A 20,234-nucleotide genomic window follows, 5' to 3' on the forward strand; every position below is an offset into this window, starting at 1 on the left:
GCACTCCAGCCTGGACAAGAGCGAAATTGCATCTCAAAAAAAGAAAAGAAAGAAAAGAAAAGGAAAAGAAAAGAAAAGAAAAAACTCTTTTCCTGTAATCAACAAGACCTTTTAACTTCATTTTTAATTCTGTGTAGATCCCCAGAGCATGCCCACCACATAGCCCCTCTGCAGGCTGAGGATGGAGGAGAGGGGAAGAATGGCTCCCAATATTCTGGTCATTTAGCTCTGAATGTCACCAGCAAAGTGAATGTTATACCTGCATATGCCCTCTGGGTCTTGCCCTAACCAGTCAATGTGCAAAATCTGATCGCAGCTCCCTCTTCAGAAAAACACTTCCATGGCTTCCCAACTGCTCTTTAAACAAAGCCTAAAATGTTTGACAAGACTGACAAGGTTGACCAGGCCCTGTGGGTTCTCGCTCAGACACCAAACCTTCAGGCACCCGCTCCAAGCCAGAGCTGCTTCCTCCACTGATAATCTAAGGGAAAAGAGCATAGCCAGGAGCTGGACTCCAATCAGTGTCCCCAGATCATAGTTTCCCATGGTTTACCCCTGATGAGATACTGAGTGAAAGAATGATAAAAGGCAAATATCTGGACAACAAACCAGAAACTCTGTCGGGAATGTGTCCTGCTGGTCAGAGACGTAGCAAGGACCTGGTTGGAAGTCAGAGTTTAGGAGCCACTCAGTGGGCTTCCCATCAGGTTGGCCCCTGAAATTCCCAAATAAAGAAATAGCATGAGTGGTTGTCTCAAAGCAAGAAAATTGGTGGGTGTAATTTCTTGGTTACTGGAAGGCACCTCTGTTTGAGGGTTGTGGCGGCAGAAAAATAAAAAGGTTGACACAGCCTGCTAAATGCCTCCTAATACTGCCTCCCACATGGGGCCCTGCCAGGCCTCTCCCTCCTGCCCTCTCCTCTTTGTCTAGTAGACAGCCACTGTTCCTTTAGCTCCTAGCACAGTCTCCACAGGTCCACAGACACCTGTCACTTAGATGTCCCTGTGAACAGTGCTCCCTGGGATTATACAAGGCAATGACCCTGACTTCACTTCCCCAAGCAAGCCTCATGACCCTTTGATGGGTCCAAATCCCTCTTAGGGCCACAGGACTTCTCAGTGGTGTCAGAGAACAATTAATAGACGATTAATACAGATAATGAATCTGTATCTTTCTCCCCCACTAGACTACTAGACTAGAGGCTCTGCAAGGGCAGAACCATGTATGCTGTCTTGTTGGTGGAATTTTTCAGTTACGTTTCCATTTGATGGACCCGGACCAGACACAGAGTAGATGCTCAATAAATAAATGTTGCACTAATGAACAAATTCCCGTTATCTGATCCCTGACTGCTGCAGACCCTACTCCTACCTCGAGCTCCTGAAGTCATTAGCCCTGAAGCCCTCTCTTTGAAAGCATAAATGACCTCTAGGTTAGCATTTTTCCCTCTGTCTTGGAACAGGAATTGTTGGTGCCTGAAACTAACCATCCCAACTCTCCAGGCACCTCCCTGCATATCTGACTCCAGGTATCTCCAAGACCAACTGGCTGCCCTGCCCTCCCTAGCCGCACATGGGGATGTACTTCCCTAACAAGGTTTTCTTTTTTGAGCTACTTTCGATGTTCATTGTAGCCCAAATTTATGAACATAAAATTATGGGGTGGGTGAGGATAGCAGGGGTTGGGGGGAGACAGTGAAAGAAGCACTCAAGGTTAGGGTGGCATGAGGGGCCCAAAGTGTCATCTATTGGTCAGCATGCCACTGGTGATGCTCAGTCTGGTCCTTGTCACCAAACTTCTTCTCCAAAACCAATGGCCCTCAGCTAGGGACCAGTGTTTCAGGGATCTGTTGAACATAAAGCTAGTTTCTGTAAATGAGATCATTTCCACCTATCAACTATCATCAAACATGAAAGTGGATGTGAAAAGACTTTGTCCCTAAGATATAACATAAACAACAACAATAATGTACCAAGCTTACTTCACTCATGTCCTTTGAAAGCTAGACACTTCTGATCAAAATTAGTTAAAGTCGCTCCATATACAAACATGATATCAACATTTTTTAAAGAATTGCTACATTCCGTGTGGCACATCCTTTGGGATGTGCCACCCTTACCTTGAGTGGCATTGCCTTTGAAGCCCAAAGCAAATATTTTCTTTTAAAACCTAATGGTTTTAAACTGTCTCTTCTGAAGTCTGTGAGTCAGTTCCAGTTGTTTATTACACAGCCAAATTCAGAGAGATTAAGGACACCAAAGATTTTAATGAATTCTTTTAGTCATAAAGATTGTTTCTATCATATCATTCCCCATGTGTTGACATGGCAACTCTGCTCTGTCTCGCTCCACAGACCTACGGGTACTTAGGAAAGTCCTGTGTTCTGTCAGCCACTGGGCCCAGTTAGTTCATGCCTGGCGCAGGCCCCAGCCTGGGGTGGACCAAGAGCCCACCCATGTACATCACAAGTCAAGCTTCAACCTTGCAGAAGAGAACAGCAGCAGCCAGGGGTCACTGTGACTCAGTGATCAGGGAAGGATTTATTCACAGTGTTATCCTATTGGTCTATTTTGTGTAATTTAGCCAGGTATCCAATACTATTCTAGCAGGAGACATGCTTTATTTTATTTCATTGGTTTGATGTTTTTGTTTTGTTTTGTTTTATAGCCTTTAAGGTACCCAGAGTCCTCAGAGAGGCCAGATGGCAGCTGAGTTGTTTGGGATTAGTGAGTCTGCTTTGGGGCCAAGGACAGCCACCAGGAAATCTCCAGCTGGGCCTGCTTTCTCTTCCCTGCTTCCTTCCCACCAACTCTCACCTCTGTGGAAACTCCCAAAGTCTCAGAAGTCGTGATTTTTTCGTTGGCTGCTGGGGTTAAAATTGAGCCACCAATGCCTTCCTACAGGGAAGGGGGAGGGTGGGGGATGAAAAAGTGAAATTCCTGCTCCTGAGCCTTACACAGGAGATTTCTTACCCAAGGGAATTTGAAACTGTTCCAGAGGAAAATTGCCTCGGGCCAGCCTAATTTTTACCAGTCTGAGACGTTGCACCTCCCACTTCCCCTTTCCCCCTTTGAATGATCTCTGTCAGGCTGCCTGGGCACTGCTGTTGCTTCTGAAGGTTGCAACATAGAACACCACGGTTGTCAGGTAACAATGACGGAAACGCTTGCTCCCTGAGCTGAGCATTGTATTATTATATCAGAATAATCTCTAGCGAGGGAGAGAATATATTTCTTCGTAAGGTGGAGGAGAGAAGCAGGCACAGGCCTCCTCTTCCAGCTGTGTCTCTTCTACCTGGTCAGCATCAGGACTGGGCCTGAAATGTGAGCAGAAAACACAGGTACGTTATGGTCCAAAGCACTATTCACAGAACCAAGGCTGCCATCGTGGGCAACAGGCTAAGCAGGGATTCGCAGTCTCCCAACACCTTATTCATGGACCAAACAGCCACAGATCACGATGGAGATGGCTAGAAGGAGTGCATTCCCCCAGTAGACACGCCATACCTGTGATTTCCACCATCCGCGAAAGAAGGGCAGCCTTCATCAACCACAAATGCAGAGTTATCTTGAGGGTAGATGGTGTAGTATTGAGGAGGACTCGGCACGGCGGTTGCTGCCCCTCCAGGGGTTATGAGGCCACAGGGGCTCACCACAGACTGCAGGTAGCTGGTGTTTATCCCCATAGGCTCTGGAGAACCATAAGGAGGAGGGATGTACTGCACCACAGTGGCCCCATGGAACGTGATGGGTTGGTTGATGCCGGTGAAAACAAATGATGGTCCTCCTGGTGTCTGTTCCAAGTCCGGGACCCTTTCCTCACTTTCTTTGCACAACTGGCAGGAGAGCATTTTGAACTTGCACACAGCAATTAGGATGAATGTCACCCCAACCGACAGCAGGACAGGCCCAAGGAGCTGGGTCCATTCAAAGTGGGAGACACCTTGGTATTTGATCCAGCCCATGACAGTGAATGTGATCCCCACCAGCCCCAGAAAGATGCCTGAGAAGAGCAAGGTGGCCCCAGCCTTGTCATCATCGGACACCTGGATGTCAGCGGTGCTGGGTGTGTAAGGAGTGACGGAAAACACATTGACAGGGAAGTCCTCCAAGCGGCCGCTGCCCTGCTCCATTGCTCCTCGTGGGCTCACCCTGCTTCTTAGAACGGAGAGGATTGTGAGAGCCAGGGAATCACAGGTCCAAATTAGTTATAGAAGAACTCAGGGCTTGTGCTTAACAGGGTGTAACACACAGAGGGCTGGACCTTGTTTAGAAGAATAAAGGTCTGAGAAATTAAGCCTGAAATTTTCTCATGTATTATCAACAAGTGGAGGTCTCTGTTTTGCAAGTCAGTGACAAGCTGTCTCTCTAATTCACATTCATTCATTCACACATTCAGAAATTAACTTATTGAGTCCATCTTTTTCTTTTCTTTCCTTTCTGTTTTTTTTTTTTTTTTTTTTTTTTTTTTTAGAGCGTGGGTCTCACTCTGTCACCCAGCTGGAATGTAGTGGCACAATCATAGCTCACTGTAGCCTCAACCCCCTGGGTCAAGCGATCCTCCCACTTCATCCTCTCCAGTAGCCAGGACTACAGGCACACATCACAATGCTCAGCTAATTTTTAAAAATTTTTTGTAGAGATAGGGTGTCATTATGTTGACCAGGCTGGTCTCAAACTCTTAGACTCAAGTGATCCTCCTGCCTTGGCCCCAGGAGGTACTCTTCTATAGCAATTTAAGATGCTGCCATAAGACCCTGTTTTTGTCCTCCCCAACACAGGTTTGTAGAAATGGCAGAGCTCCCTGAAGGGTCTCCAGCAGTTAATGGGGCCCTTGATATATCCACATATGCACAGGAGTCTAACCTGATTTTCCTAGTGGTTCAGCTCATTAGGAATAGACAGACACCTATTTCTTGACCACATGTGTATTCCTATCAACTTCATGAACCCCTAGCTGTGATGATACTTAAACTTCAATAACAGTTCTCGCAAAGCCCTAAGATCCTGTTCTTTCCTGGCCAACCTCATATGCCTTTTGCTTTCTGCATTTGGGGAGTAATTCTAGCCTTGGGAGAGGAACAACATCATAGGAAACCTTTTTATGCACTGCATCACTGCCAGGGGTTGAATAAGCATCAGGTATGACCTGGCTCACTGGGACACATGCTTCAGACCCTCCCTCCATGGTGGCCACACAGTTCCTGGTCTCCAAGGTGAAACAACCAGCTGTGTTTTGGAGCCTGCTGTTTTGCAACCAAACACAAGTTGATGTAGAGAAGACAGTTTAATTTTCAATAACATTATCTCATTCATGACTGCAAAACTTCCAAACAGCCCCATGAGTTTCCTCCTCCACCAAATAATAACTGTAGCCTTCTTTCCTTCCTAGACAGATTTTATCCAAGCAGATGCTCTCTGCAGTAGTTAAATATTATATTAGCTCCCTTTTGCAGAATTGAGAGAGCTGCCGTCTTGCCCCAAGGCAGGGCTCCCTAAACTTCTCTCGACAAAGAAATCATGTGGGCCACTTTTTTAAAGGACAAAATGTGAGCTCCCAATTCAGACCAACAGAACCAAGTATCCAAGGGAAGGACCTCAGGTGATTCATCATCAAGAAATCTTAGGAAACCCTACCTCAGGTTAACCGTAAATGCTTCTAGGAGACCAGAGGACTTTCTCCCCATGAAAATCCCTCTCCCTGCTACAGGACAAGGCTTGTAATCCCCTACTTCACTGCCAAACAGATGGGAAAGCAAGCAGGTGACCCCTGAGGTATCTTACTGGATGTGCCTTGGAGCAGCAAGGCTGGAGTGGGATTGCTATACGAACAGGCTGCCTTTTCCCACTGAGCTAGATCAGAGATCCAGGAAAGCCAGATTTTCTCTTTAACTATAAATTTCTGGTAAGTTAGCCTGACATTATTTTCAGGTTCTTAAGTCCTAAGTTAACAGTCAAAACAATCCCTGACATTTAGAAAAAAACTAGGATCTCAAAATTGTCTTCTAAATCACTCAATTTATGTTTTCCATTTGCCTTTAGCTATATCCACCAAGAATAACTGGAAAGCCTGAGAGAGTAGAGGAGACAGATCACCCCCTCTTTTAGACAGCCCATGAATGCAAACTGGAACTGCTTTCAGAGCAGAAAGATCAGAAAGTTCTCCAATTACATTTTCAAGGTCACTTTGACTCAGCTGCTTCTTCCAAAAGCCCCACCTCTGTCTAGATGGGTAAATAGCATTTTTTTTTTTTAAAGCTAACCAACTGAATTCAACAGCATATTAAAAGGACTAAATGCCATGACCAAGTGGAAGGCAAGGCTGGTTCAACATACAAAAATCAATCTATGTAATGCAGTATATTCACAGAATGAAAGGGGAAAAACCACACATGATCATCTCAATTGATGAGTGAAGGGGAAACATTTATTGAATACTTACTATGTACCAGGCGTAATTCTATACATTTAATATAGGTGACATAATTTCATTCTTTTAACAACCAGGTTACAGTCAAGAAAACTATGCCGATTGTTAAGCTATGGTGACTCAGCTCCAAACCCACCTTTTTAAACTTCTCTTTGTCTCAGACTCTGCAAAGCACACTTTTCCTTTTCCAGGCTGCTCCAGTTAGGCTCTGCCAATAGGGGTTGCTACAGGGAGATTTCAAGGTGGGAGGAAGGAGAAGGCACTTAGTAGTTTCTATTTTGATTGCTGTTACTGTCAGTGTCATTCCAACAACAGTTATTCATCCTGGCAGTAACAGTTCCAGTTTCCAGAACCCTCCTCCTGCCCTCCAATCAGCCTTGCTGTGCCCCTTCAGGGAAACCAACACCAGCCACTGTTCTTTGTCCAAGCTCCTGAGATGCCAGAATTAGCCGAGTGACATTTTCTACTCAGGGAGCTGGATCCCAGCTCCATAAGGGCCCTTCTCCAAGCTTCTGCTTTCTAATGTAAGCCCAACCTCTTCCTTTTGTTCCCACAGCCTGTTTTCACTAAGTCTAAGTGGCCTTAGTGTTGACTTTTTGCCTTTTCAACCCTCCAATATCTGTTAAACTAATATCCTATATCGAATTCTCTCTATTAAAATAACTGGTATGGTTTCTGTTTCCCTAAGTGATTCTGACTGATAAGTCATATTCACAGTGAAGTTAGGAAACACACCTGTGAAGATGGGATTCTGGAATTGATTTGGTCATATTCTTGGCCTCAAATACAATACTGAGTCTTCCTCAATGAAACATGGGATATTTGTAGATCATGGCATGAAGTGTCATCAAAACTAATACAAATAGCACCTGTAGTAGGCTGTGATGGATTGCCTATTGGAGCAAATGCCTTGGGGACCAACTGGCTGCTACACTTAATCACTATGACAATAATGATGGGCTGCAAGTTCTGTGGGATGGAGATGGCCACTTCAGAATGCCCTGCAATACTTATAAAAAGAAAAGTAACAAGCTCAGGTCTTTAAATTCAGCTCAAGTCACAGTCAGAGAACCAGAGAGTTTCTGTGGCGGTCTTAAAAGAATCTTGTATCCTATATTTACAGGGCTGACCTCACCAAAAGTCAACAAAATTTAAATAGATATCTTTCTATATAGCTATACATCTGCAGAGGCTACAGCCACTCCATCTTAGATGCTAACCCGCCATGTTGACTTTTGTCTAACTCATTCCAGGAATGCCTTTAAAATGTCTGTTTTATCTGCTGTTCCTTGCTTGAGAGCATGTACTTACTGTAAACTCTGCCCTTAGATCAAAGGAACTTTAATGTTATAGTACTTACCATAAATCCTGACCTTAAGGAATTGTTCTACACGTCCCTTCTGAAGCACACATACCCTTTCCCTGAGGTATGTAAGCTCTGGGTCTGGTGAGTAACAGTACAAGATCCACCATCTTGTCTCATGGCTTCCAGGAACATGGCCTCTGTTCTTAAGTCCCTATTAAATGTTCCTTTCTGAGAAAATGGATTCGTCAGCCTCTTTCCTCAATCTCTCAGTTTCCTTGACCTTTGAGGATAGGTTTGCATAGACCTGCTTACCATGGAACAGTATCTATATCTACATGCGATTGGTTCATTTTCTCTGGAGAACCCTAATAGACAATGATACTTAAAGTGTCCATGGTAAGTAGTGATTCTGTACAGAGTAATCATAGATAAAACCACAGCACAGGCCTCCAGGGTTTTAGAGAAAATCTGTGCTGCTTTTGCCGGCAGCTATTCTCCTTTTGAGACACAGCTCATGATTCTTTACTGGGCCCTGGCTACTGGGCCCTGTGTCACCCAGGGACACTGAATGATCCCTGAGCTGCCAATCATGATCTGAGCATATCTGGCCCACACAACTGTAAGTTTGTGCATGTACAACAGTGATTCATTATCAAGTAAAAATGGTATTTAAGAACTTGGACGTAAGCAGGTCTAGAATTACAAGTAACTACATAAACAGGTGGTTCAGAGCCTTACACTTACTCTTACTGAGTGGCATCTTCTCCTACAATCCAAACCTATGGCCTACTGGGGAGCTCTTCACAGCTAGATGACTGAGGAGAAAAAATCTCAGGTCTCGTGTGTACGTTATTCTGCACAACAGTGGACGGCTGAAGCATTATGACACTCATCAGGAATGTTCCTGAAAAATGCTAGAAATAGGGTAGAATAGAAATCCTAGCCAGCAGAACTTCAAGCAGGACATTTGGTTGTCCATGTTGTCTGGGCTGAGAGATGGTCAACAATCTATGTTGGCTCATAGGCAGAGGTGAATGGTGTCCTAGGTTTCAAGGACTCAGAAAGAATGAGATTGGAATGTGAGTAACAAGAAGTATGGTGAACAAGTATAAGGATATCTCAAAGTGGGCACAGAGTGTAAAGATAGTTGTGTTCCCCGTGAACACTCACCCAAGGGCATCCACTGCAAAGGAGGCTCTACCAGTCAGGTGAACAAGCTGGTTCAGTCAGTCTTTTCCCCCCAAACTTCAGAGTGTTTCCTTGATGAACCCATGTACACAGGATGCAGGCTACCATGATGAAATGGACGAAGGCTATGCACGAGCTTAAAACTGGTAGCTAATCTGGCTACCATCACTGTTGAGTACCTAACCTACCAAAAGCAGAGACCACTGCTGAGCCCCCAATGTGGCACTATTCCCTGAAGATCACAGCCAAATATCTGATGGCAGCTGGATCATGGTGGACTCCTTCCAGGAGGGGCAGCAATTTGTCCTTACTCAACTAAACACATATTCTGGGTTATGGATTTGTCCTCCCTGACTTTAATATTTTTACCAGCATCATCGTATGTGATGTACAGAATGCCTTATTCACCATGATGGTATTCTGCAAAACGTTGCTCCTGATCAAAGAACTTATTTTACAGCAAAAGAAGTACAGCAATGATCCTATGCTCATAAAATTCGCTGCTATAACTACATCCGTTACCATCCGGAAGCAGCTAGCCCAAGAGAATGGTGGCATGGCTTACTGAAGGTACAGTTATGGTACCAGTACAGAGATATCACCCTGATTAGATAGCATCTTAGGTAGGTTCCCTAGAAATAGATGCCGAGGGGGTCACTTGAATGCCATAGGTTTGTTGGAGAATGCTCTAGGAAACAATGCCTAATGGGAGAGAGGGTAGTAGAACTGCACAAGGGAAAAGTTGAACTATGATGCAGTTGCAACATAGGCTTCAGCTGAATGCTTAGGTCTTCCTGGAGCTTGGATGCTGCTTCAGAATTGTTCCAAATTGAGGTTAAGGTGCCAGGCCTTTGTATTCCCGTATCAACCAGTCACTGAATGCAGGTTGCCACCAAGAGGGGGACATAATCTTGGCCTCCTTTCCTGCTGAGGAAAATGCCCAGAGAGGATTGTAGTATGAACTGTCAGCAGGCAACACTTCTGGTAGCTAGGGGAATAAATGCCACAGTCCTAAGGTGGATCTAAGCAGTGTTCCACAGCATCTGCCATAAATGTCATTTCATCTTTGGGATGCAGTACATGCTTTAAATCAGCAAGCAATATGCACCATTGTTTCTCTCATTGTCAGAATAAACGGGTCTAGAAATTAAGGAGAAAAAGTAGGAGTGACTCCTCTCACTATCACACCTGTTAATCTACTCACATTATTTTTTCTGATTGTCCTTCAACTTTGACCTGAGAGGTCTTAGTCTTACTATTGTGTACCAAGGGACACAACAATAGAAAAGTGACACTGCCACTTGGCCATTCTGAGCTTCTCATGACCCTTAACCAGCAAGCAAAGAAGGGGTTACCTTCCTGGCCAGGATAATTGCTCTTTATTACCAAGAGGAAACTGGATTGCTACAACATCATGGGAGCAGAAAGGACTATATTTAGAACACAGGGCTCTCTGGGATCTCTCTTCATATTTTTATGCCCAATAATAAAAGTTAAAGAAAAATTGTAATTACCAAAACACAGGACCATTGTGGATTCAGATTCTTCCAAAAAGGAAGTTTGGGTCACTCCACCGGGTAAAGAACTAATCAACTGAGACCTTGATGAGGACAAAGGAAACAGGGACTAAGTAGTGGTAGAAAGAAGTTACAGATGTCAACTAGGGACTCATGGCCAATTGCAGGAATAAACGCGGCAGCAGCTCTGCATAGCTTCTTCCTTAATTGTTATGTATATATTTATTTGTATATACAAACCAATATCTTTTTCTGCCTTTCCTCCTTCCCCTTATTATTTTACACAAAGATTGTTGTCTGTGGTCAACTTTACAGTTTAGTTTTTATCCAGATGGGACTGTGGCCAAATTTAAGAAGAATGAACATTGCCTAGAGATTAATGCATGAATGATTCTTGGAAGTTTGTATCTCCCATTTCAAGGAGAGGATGAGGGCATCTTTATTTGGACACCAGTTTCATCTTGTTATGCAAAGCACAAAGTGGTTTTTGTTTGTGGATACAAGTGCGAGTAATGTGTAGAAGGCTGTGTGTGGATGCTGAGTAGCCAAAGGGGTAGATGGTGGTTGTTATCAAGCTATTGTCCCTCAGGTCCAAATCCATCCTTCTCTACTGTGTTTTGTAGTGAGGGGGCTGGGACTCCACAAGCCACATCTCACTCTGACAGCTGGCTTGCTACTAGGCATTGCCACAGGAGGTATTAGAGGGAGGCTACAAGGTGGAAGGAGGGAGAAGGGATTTGCTCTTTTCTGTTTTGCTTGCTATTTCGGTCATTTCACCCAGCAGTGCTTCCTGTGGTAGTCACAATTGGGTCCAGTTTCCAGTCTGTCCCCATATCCCCACTCTCATTGTACCCTTCAGAGGTACTAGCACCAGCTGGACAGTGCCCTCCTGAGAGGTCTGGGTCCAAGCCCCAGGGGTCTCTCCCCCAAGCTCTAAGCCCTGATACCCTAACTGCTTTGCCGTGATTCCTCAGCCCTAGAAGTAGTAGCTTCTTCCTATCACATCAATGTTTTTCTTTTGTCTTTTCAATCTTCTATCTGTTTGACCAACTCCCCAGATTAATTTCTCTGTGTTTCTGTTTTCATGAGTAGATTCCATCTGAAGCAGAAATTGAGGGAAAGTTTAGAGGGTGGCAGAGCTGAAATGGAACCCGGTGGCGCATTAGAGTCTCATTGTGGCTTCATTCTATAAAAATGCTTGGTGGCTCCTGTGCTGTTCCTGTCAGACATACAACATTTTTGAAGACACTGTCTAATTATTTTTCAGATTGCCGGGGATTGGAGTTGATAATCCACCAGTGGTCTGAATTTTTGTGTTTTATCTTAAAAGCCCTTCTGAATTTTTCATTCCCCTCCCTGCTATATGGGGATTCTTTTTAACTTTTTAAATATTAAAATGATTTACTGCCAAGACCAAATAGAAAGGTGAGTTTCCTACCTATTTCAGTGAAGCAATGTTTTCTACATTAGAACAATTTGTGGTACTTGTTAGAAATGCAGATTTTCAGCACTATTGGCAATGAGTGAATCAAAAACTCTGGATGTGAGGCACACAAATCTGAACTTGTTTTATAAGCTCCTCAGGTGAGTCTTAGGCAGACTGAAGAGTGAGAACCACTAGGGTAGTGGTGAGGTGTTATTGCATTAAATATATCGACTTGGGAAATGTGTCTAATAGCCAGACAATTTCTCTATGCCTGATATCTGAACATTTCTAGCAGCAAAAGTCCCATTAAAGGAAGTAGTTTTGCCCTGCTTTGATAGCTACTTCAGGCTAATAACAGGAAAGGTAGCAATGAAATGGTAGGGCCAGGGACCAAGAAATACCCAAATCCTGCCACCCACCCTACCACCCTCCATGACTTCCCAGCGGGGGGCAGAGGCACAGAAGCACAGGACAAATTTACTGCTATAGGGCTTGAGCTGTAGAGAATCCCCCCCATGAACAGAACTCAGGTAAACTTGGCTAGAGCACATGGTCAAGGCTGGAGGCCTCCCTTAAACTTGAACCTGATCTCAAAGAAGCACAGGAAAAGTGATAACCAGAGAGAGTAAGGGCAGGCAGACCCTCTGAGGACAGAGATACGTGAAGGAGAATGAGAGATGGCATAAAAGATGATTGGGTTTCCTTCTACCTGCCAAAAGCCTTAGCCATCTTACCACAGCAGTCACGTAAAAGAAGGAAGTAGAAAGGAGCTCCACTTAAGCAAGTGTCCTTCTCAATCACAATGCTGCCACCCACGTGTAAACATAGTCCAATTAATCTAGAACCCAAGCAAGGAGATTCATAACTACTCCTTCCAGAGAAAAGCATCAGATAGGAGACTACACCATCCAGGAATTTCTTGGTGAAAAAAAAGATGAATTATTTTAACACTAATGCAAACTTTTTATCAGTACAGCATAATTAAATGGTTTCAAATGGCTGATCGTCTCAGTGGTCAAGTAAGGCTCTTCCTTTAATTCTCAAACTTCATTTTTACTGTTAAGATGTCACCTATAACAAAAACAGCCAGTTTTCCCTTGCAATTGTTTTTTGAGAATATTTAGCATAGAAATTTGAGAAACATTTGTTAACTAAGCCAACTTTGTGAGCAACCTTTGTTATTAAGGTGAGCTATTAATTCATTTGCTTTATCCAGAATTTTACCCTTTGTACTGGGTGGAACATACCTTCTTTGAAAAATGAAAACAATCGGCCAGGTGCAGTGGCTCACACCTGTAATCCTGGCACTTTGGGAGGCCGAGGTGGGCAGATCACTTGAGGCCAGGAGTTCAAGACCAGCCTGGCCAACATAGTGAAATCCCGTCTCTACTACAAAAAAATAAAATAAAAATTAGCCAGGCATAGTGGCACCTGCCTGTAGTCCCAGCTACTCGGAAGGCCGAGGTAGGAAAATCGCTTGAACCCAGGAGGTGGAGGTTGCAGTGAGCTGAGATCTCACCACTGCACTCTAACTTGGGCAATAGAGTGAGACTTTGTCTCAGGAAAGAAAGAAGAAAGAAAAAAAAAGAAAAGAAAAGAAAGAAAAAAGAAAATAATAATTTACATTATTCACAACTTCTCAGAAAAAATGTAGAAAATAATAATTCAACCCTGAGTTCAGAAAATCTGGCTGGTAAGTTTTCAAAGTTATTAATCATTTTTTTTCCCTTGGGGTCCATGACAAAGGAAATTATTTTAATTTGTTGAGAGCCCATATATTCAGTGTGCTATTTCCTTTTTAACGAAGCTTCCTGCTACTTAATTCCCTTAAGTAAGGAAATCCAGAGGCCAGTTCTTTGTGGTGGTATTCTCAATGGATGTAGTGGCTACTGAAGAAACCTCAGAACCCCATCTTATTGAACTGTCTGCACCAGTTATTTTATCTGATGAAGCTCTGGGCACGTCTTCATAGGCATTATCAATGGGAGCTGTCTCCCTTAGGGCTCCCCTGGCTCTGCTCCTTGGTCTCCAACTGCAGCAAATAAAAAGAATTGACTGAATCAGAGATCAATTGACATGTCTTAAGATGCAGTTCACAGTGACAGATGAAAATTGGTCAACTAGGCCAGGCGTGGTGGCTCACACCTGTAAACCCAGCAGTTTGGGAGGCTGAAGTGGGTGGATCACCTGAGGTTGGGAGTTCAAGAACCAGCCTGGCCAACATGGTGAAACCCCATCTCTACTGAAAATACAAAAATTAGCCAGGCATCGTGGCACGCGCCTGTAATCCCAGCTACTCGGGAGGCTGAGGCAGGGGATTCGCTTAAACCCGGGAGGAGGAGGATGCAGCAAGCCAAGATCGCCCCACTGCACTCCAGCTTGGGCGGCAAAGCGAGACTCTGTATCAAAAAAAAGAAAAAAAGAAAAAAAAAGAAAAAGAAAAAAAAAAAGAAACATTGTCAACTAAAATTAAATACTTTTTTAAAAAATTTAAGTTAATGAATTGGTCATTTAGCAAATTAATCTTAAAGCAAATTGACCCAGATTCATTTTGCATAAATAGAACAAAGACCTGTAAAATGGCTACATCACTTAAGTCTGTGCTTTTATCAGAATGTTCGAAATTAATTTTGGGGGATATTGGCAATATTTACTCAAATTTAAATTTTAATCTCTCACTAATTATTTAAATATGGCTTTTTAGCACATTTAGTTTTTTTTTTTTTTAATAAGAGCACCCTTTTTGGTTGAGACTGCCTCTTTTGACCTAAGTTTTTCTTCAGTCATGTCTAGAGAGCAGTGCCACCTCCTTCCAAAGCATTTGTGACCACTGGCCTTGCAGGAAAATGCAGGCAATGTTTTATTTGCTAGACGGACTGTGGTTTATAATTAGGAAGGACTGTGCTTCTTACTAACACTTTGTATATCTATTTCCAGATATGTTTTTCTTGTGCAGGTTCACACATCTCATAGAAATGAAATTTCATTAAACTTGATTTTTCTGGCCCAGTGCAGTGGCTCACATCTGTAATCCCAGCACTTTGGGAGGCCAAGGCAGGCAGATCACTTGAGGTGATGAGTTCAAGGCCAGCCCAGCCAACATAGTGAAACCCCGTCTCAGCTAAAAATGCAGAAAAATTAGCCAGGTGTGGTGCTGGGTACCTGTAATCCCAGATACTCAGGAGTCTGAGGCAGGAGAAGTGCTTGAACCCAGGAGGTGGAGGCTACAATGAGCCAAGATCGTGCCACTGCACTCCAGCCTGGGCAACCCAGCGAGACTCTTGTCTAAAAAAATTTTAAAAAATAAAAAAAATAAAAATAAAAAGGTTCTTTTTCTTCAACTCACCTTTTTACCTAATAGCTCATGTCATCTTTCCCAAATCCACACAATTTTAGTTTTTGATACTTTGACAAGAATGAGTGATGCAATTATAGCTAGAAGTTTCTCAAACAAGCAATACAAAGATATCAAATAGATATCAAAGTTTAAGCTCATTTTCTTCTCCACAATAAAATCCATAATTTGAATAAGAATCCAGGGTAAACCATTTTTAAAACTTTATGAATGCATTGTTTTGGCAAGTCTCCGGGAAAACAGCCTTAAATCTGAGTGGGGAGAGTATAACTTGACATAACCTCTTTTTGGGGGGCTTGGCAACATTTACTAAAATTCAAAATGCATATACAATAGAATTAAGCTACAAATATCTTCTAGGAATATAACCTATATACTTACAATAGACACATTACAAAAGGATACTTTAGCAGAATAGACAATGAATCACTATCTGTACTAACAAAGTACAGGGATGGGGAACCCTACATGTCCATCAATAATGGACTGGCTAAATAACTTATGGTGGTAAAATATAAGGTTCTCTCCCACTGTTAAAGAGCAAGTCAGCTCTGCATGCACAGGTATGGAATAATCTCTAAGATGTGTTATTGGTTGAAAAAGAAAGCAGAGTGAGTACTATAGTGTGTTTATTATGCTATTATTTGCAAGGGGGAAAGACGTACACATCATTGAATGTGCATAACATGTCATTGAAAGAATACAAAATAAATTTGACAAAAGAACTGAGAGGGTGTTCTAGTTATCTATTGCTATGTAACAATCTACTCACAATTTTGTGGCTTAAAACAGTTCTGTGGCTTGGCTGAGTTTTGTCGGGCAGTCAGCTAGGGCTGCCAGTACCTGTAAGCTCACTTGAGCGGGACATCAAGATGGTTCACTCATGTGACTGACAGCTGATGCTGGGAGCTTCGCTGGCTCATCAACCAGAGCACTCACCTGTGTCTTTCCATGTGGTTTCTCCCAGCCAAGGGACTGAGTTTCAAGAGGAAGTGTCTTAGGAGCAACTGCTCCTGAGGTCCCAGATGGAAGCTGTGAGGCATCTTATGACCTGGCTTTGGAAGTCCCAGAATATCACTCTCACTTCATTCTATTGCTCAAGCAAGTCACTAAAACAACCCAGATACAGAGGGAAGGGAATTCAATTCTTCCTTTCTATGGTTGGAATGTCAAGGTCACATTGCAGAAGAACACTTGGGAGAAGAAATATTATTGCCTTTCTCTTTGGAAAATACAATCTTCTGCAGAGGGAGATTTACTTTTCACTGTTCAGTCTGTGATACTGCTTGAATTTTCATCCATGTGGACTTCCAAATATATTCCATGATTTTAGATCAACCATGTTTATACACCTATTCACTTGTGGCTGGTTAGTAACCTCATCCTTCTTTACTGGCAAGTTTTCAGTGAGTCCCAGGTGGTAGCATTCTGTCACAATCATCAATAATGGCAGGTTCTGAATTTTTCTGAGTTTCTTACGTATTTTCACTGCTTTTCAGACTTAGACATCAAGTTTCCTGTTTTTAACCACCAATCCACATTCCCAGTTAAAAATTGTAATTTTGAAATGATTATCGTTTAAAAAGATGAATAAAGAATGACAGTATAACCACAAAAACAGAGTTTTCAGAGGTTATCAGAGACCTGCGGTGGGAAGTGAAACTAAGCGTGGCCATATAGTTCTGAACGAATCATTTGATTGAACACACTGTGGTTGGAAGTAAATTGCTTTGTGGAAGCTGTGTGTGTGTGATTAAATATCTTTTTTCAAAAGTTTGGTAAAGTGGCAAATCCATGTTTCAGAGATCTGTCTGCTCAGGCTGTGATCCTGCAGGGTAATCTATGGGCCATATTCACTTGGATCAGACGACAGACAGAATACCACCAGGTTCTCTCATAACAAAAAAGCACCACAATATTTCAACAACTTGTAGCATATAAAAAGCAAAATAAAACAAAACAAAGCCACAAGCTTGGATGACATGGAAAAACAGGAACCTGCATGTTTTGCTTGCAAATACATGTCTCAAAACCCTTCAAGATTTCCAAAATTCAAAAGAATGTCTTCCCAAACATTGAGGTAAAATGGCACCATGTGGCCTCCCCTACGCTGGTGCACTGCAGGATGTGGGGGTTCAGAAAAGTGGGATTGGGGAGAAAAGAGAGAAGCCACAGGAAGAGACCTGGACATTCTTTTCTGCACTATAGGATCCTGTCAGTGGCCACCGTCACCTCGCAATCCTGAGATGATCAACAAAATCAGAAAAGGTCTGGATGACAAAATCAGGCTCCAGAGGAAGGTGGTTCATGGGTCCACATGGATGTGAGAGGAACACAGGGTCAGGATGCATAGCCTGCTGGGAAGCCTTCTGAGAAAGCCAGGTGCTAGACCTGTCCTGGTGTCCAGCACAAGGGAGGAACATCCTCCATGATATTCCTCCAGTTATTAGGGCTAGATCAGTGAAAGTAGGCAGATGTCAGGGCAAGGGGTGACTATGGTCAGAAAGCCACACCCTGCCCAGCTCTACACCTTCAGAGGGCCACAGTTGCACACCTGCAGGGAGTAGGAACGAGGATGGGGTGACCTATGCCACTTGGCCCCACCTCCTCAAAGACATGTGGCAAGAGGATCCATGCACAGTAAGGATCTGGATGGAGCAGACGCGCAACCTCAACCCTAAGAGTGGATTCTCTACTTAAATGAGCATCAGGTGTCCGTAAGTCATTTAGGAGGACTATTTGGGGGGAAATCTCAGTTATAGGAATTATCTACTCTACTCACCCATTATAGTTACTTGAATTGTGTTGGACCATGGCAGCCTCAAGGTTATATTCAACTTTTACAATAAAATGACAGGGTGGTTGAATCATGACTACACTATTATTAGCTATATGATGGTCATGTTGAAAATCAAAACTGTCCCCTCATTCTTCAGATTTTATTTTATTTCAAGAATAACAAGACTCTGGGGGTGGTGGTTCACATCTGTGATCCCAACAATTTGGGAGGCTGAGGCGAGTGGATCGCTCAAGCCCAAGAGCAAGACCAGCCTGATTGATATGGCAAAACCCCACCTCTACAAAAAAAAAAAAATATATATATATAAATTAGCCAGGCATGGCAGTCCAGCCTGTAGTGTTAGCTACTTGAGAGGTAAGGTGGAGAATCACTTGAGCCTGAGAGATCAAGGCGACAATGAGCTATGATCATGCCACCACTCTCCAGCCTGGGTGACAGAGTGAGACCCTGTCTGAACAAAACTAAAAATAAAAATAAAAAAAAGACAAGAATATTTGAGGTGGCGGTCATTGCTGTATGGAGTATGGATTGTGTGTCTTTACACCATATTCTTGCTTGAACTTTCTGATATCCTGCTGAGGAGCAGTGCCTCTGTTTTACAGATGATTAATCTCAGAACAGGAAAGTAGGCTATTTGATTTAGTGGTAGTGCAGGAGGACAATCTGTTTTGCTGAAGTGTTTTTAAACTGCTCGTCCATGAAGGGCATGCACTGGCAGGCAATGATCTCCCTGTGTTCTTGAGTGAGGCTGGTGTCTGCTGAGGTTGGTTGGGTAGCCAGTTTCCTGGGTGCCCTGACAATCTTAAGATTTTTTTCCCCAGCTGCGATGATTTGAATGTTTGTCTCCTCCAAAACTCATGTTGAACTTCGATCCCCAGTGTTGGAAACTGGGCCTGATAGGAAGTGTTTGGGTCATAGGGGGATCCCTGATGAATAGAATAATGCCTCCCTTTTGGGCGTGAGTTCTCACTCTATTAGTTCCCTGAAGAGCTGGTTGTTAAAAGAGCCTGGTGCCTCCCCACTGTCTCTCTTGCTTCCCCTGTTGCCGTGTGATCTCTGCACACATGAGCTCCCCATCTTCCATCATGAGTGGAAGCAGCCTGAGGCTCTCACCAGAGGCAGATGCCCAGTCATCAAAATCGTAAGCCAAATAAACTTCTCCTTATAAATTACTCAGCCTCATGTATTCCTTTATAGCAGCAGAAAATGCACTCAGACACCAACTGAACTGAAAACTACCTTGATGGGGCTGGAATTTAAGTCACAGTTACTGCCATTTCCAGCAGATGATAAGGTGAGCCTCCCAGAGGCCCAGCTCTTGGTGTGAGAAGCTTCTGGATGGAGTAGGTCTGCAGTGGGCTTACTTCTGAGCTCAGGAATTTATGTACTTGTATGTTAATTTCTACTTCAGCAGAATCACACACTTAGAGGCTTAAAACTACATTCATTTATTCCTTCATGGTTCTGTAGGTCAGGCATCCTCTGTATTATCTGGAGGCTCAGGAAATAATCTGTTCTCAAGCTCATTCAGGCTGTTGGCAGAATTTGTCCTACGCAACGTAAGACTGAGGTCACAATTCCCTGCCAGAGATTACTTTCTGCTCCTAGCAGCCCCCTACATTCCTTCTCACATGGGCTGCTCCATCTTCAAAATGGCAATAGTGCTGCAAGGCTGGCCAAGCTCTTCAGTTTCAAGTCTTTCTGATTTCCTCCTTTCTGCTCTACTCTTCTGCCACAACAGCCATAGAAAGTTATCTGGTTTTAAGGACTCATATGATTAAATTACACCCACCCAGATACTCCCTTTTTGAGGGTCCACTGTGCCGTATAACATAACACAATCACAGAAACAATGCCGCATGTTCTCAGGCTTTGAGGGCTAAAGATGTGGGATCTTTTTAGGGGGGAGTATTTTTAGAATTCTGCCTGCCACATTCTGGTTCTGTTGCTGAGACCCAAAGAGAGTTAGTAAAGGACAAATGACTCTGCTAAGAGTGACCAGGGGGCATGTTTGTCCAGGCTTCATCAACATTGCTGAGCACGTTCAAGTAACAACACTGCAGTGGGTCTTGCAGTCCTTCACATGTCCAATTTACTCTACTGCAGCAGTTCTCCAAGTGGGAGCCCAGCGTCAGCAGCAGCAGCACCTGGGAACTTACTAGAAACATATATTTTGGGCCCCACCTCGACCTACCGAATTAGAAACTCCGGAG

General features: G+C 43.4%; 1 protein-coding gene across 1 annotated transcript; it reads right to left on the reverse strand.

The window, feature by feature from the left end:
• Positions 1-2,246: 2,246 nt before the first annotated feature.
• On the reverse strand, positions 2,247-4,181 carry TMEM174 (transmembrane protein 174). Its single transcript, XM_007975101.3, has 2 exons — positions 3,507-4,181; positions 2,247-3,316 (listed from the first exon to the last, which is right to left on the reverse strand). The coding sequence occupies exons 1-2, from the start codon at positions 4,130-4,132 to the stop codon at positions 3,211-3,213; spliced, it is 732 nt and encodes a 243-aa protein (XP_007973292.1). The 5' UTR covers positions 4,133-4,181; the 3' UTR covers positions 2,247-3,210.
• Positions 4,182-20,234: the final 16,053 nt, after the last annotated feature.

Source organism: Chlorocebus sabaeus, chromosome 4 (genome assembly GCF_047675955.1).
Source record: "Chlorocebus sabaeus isolate Y175 chromosome 4, mChlSab1.0.hap1, whole genome shotgun sequence".
NCBI lineage: Eukaryota > Metazoa > Chordata > Mammalia > Primates > Cercopithecidae > Chlorocebus > Chlorocebus sabaeus.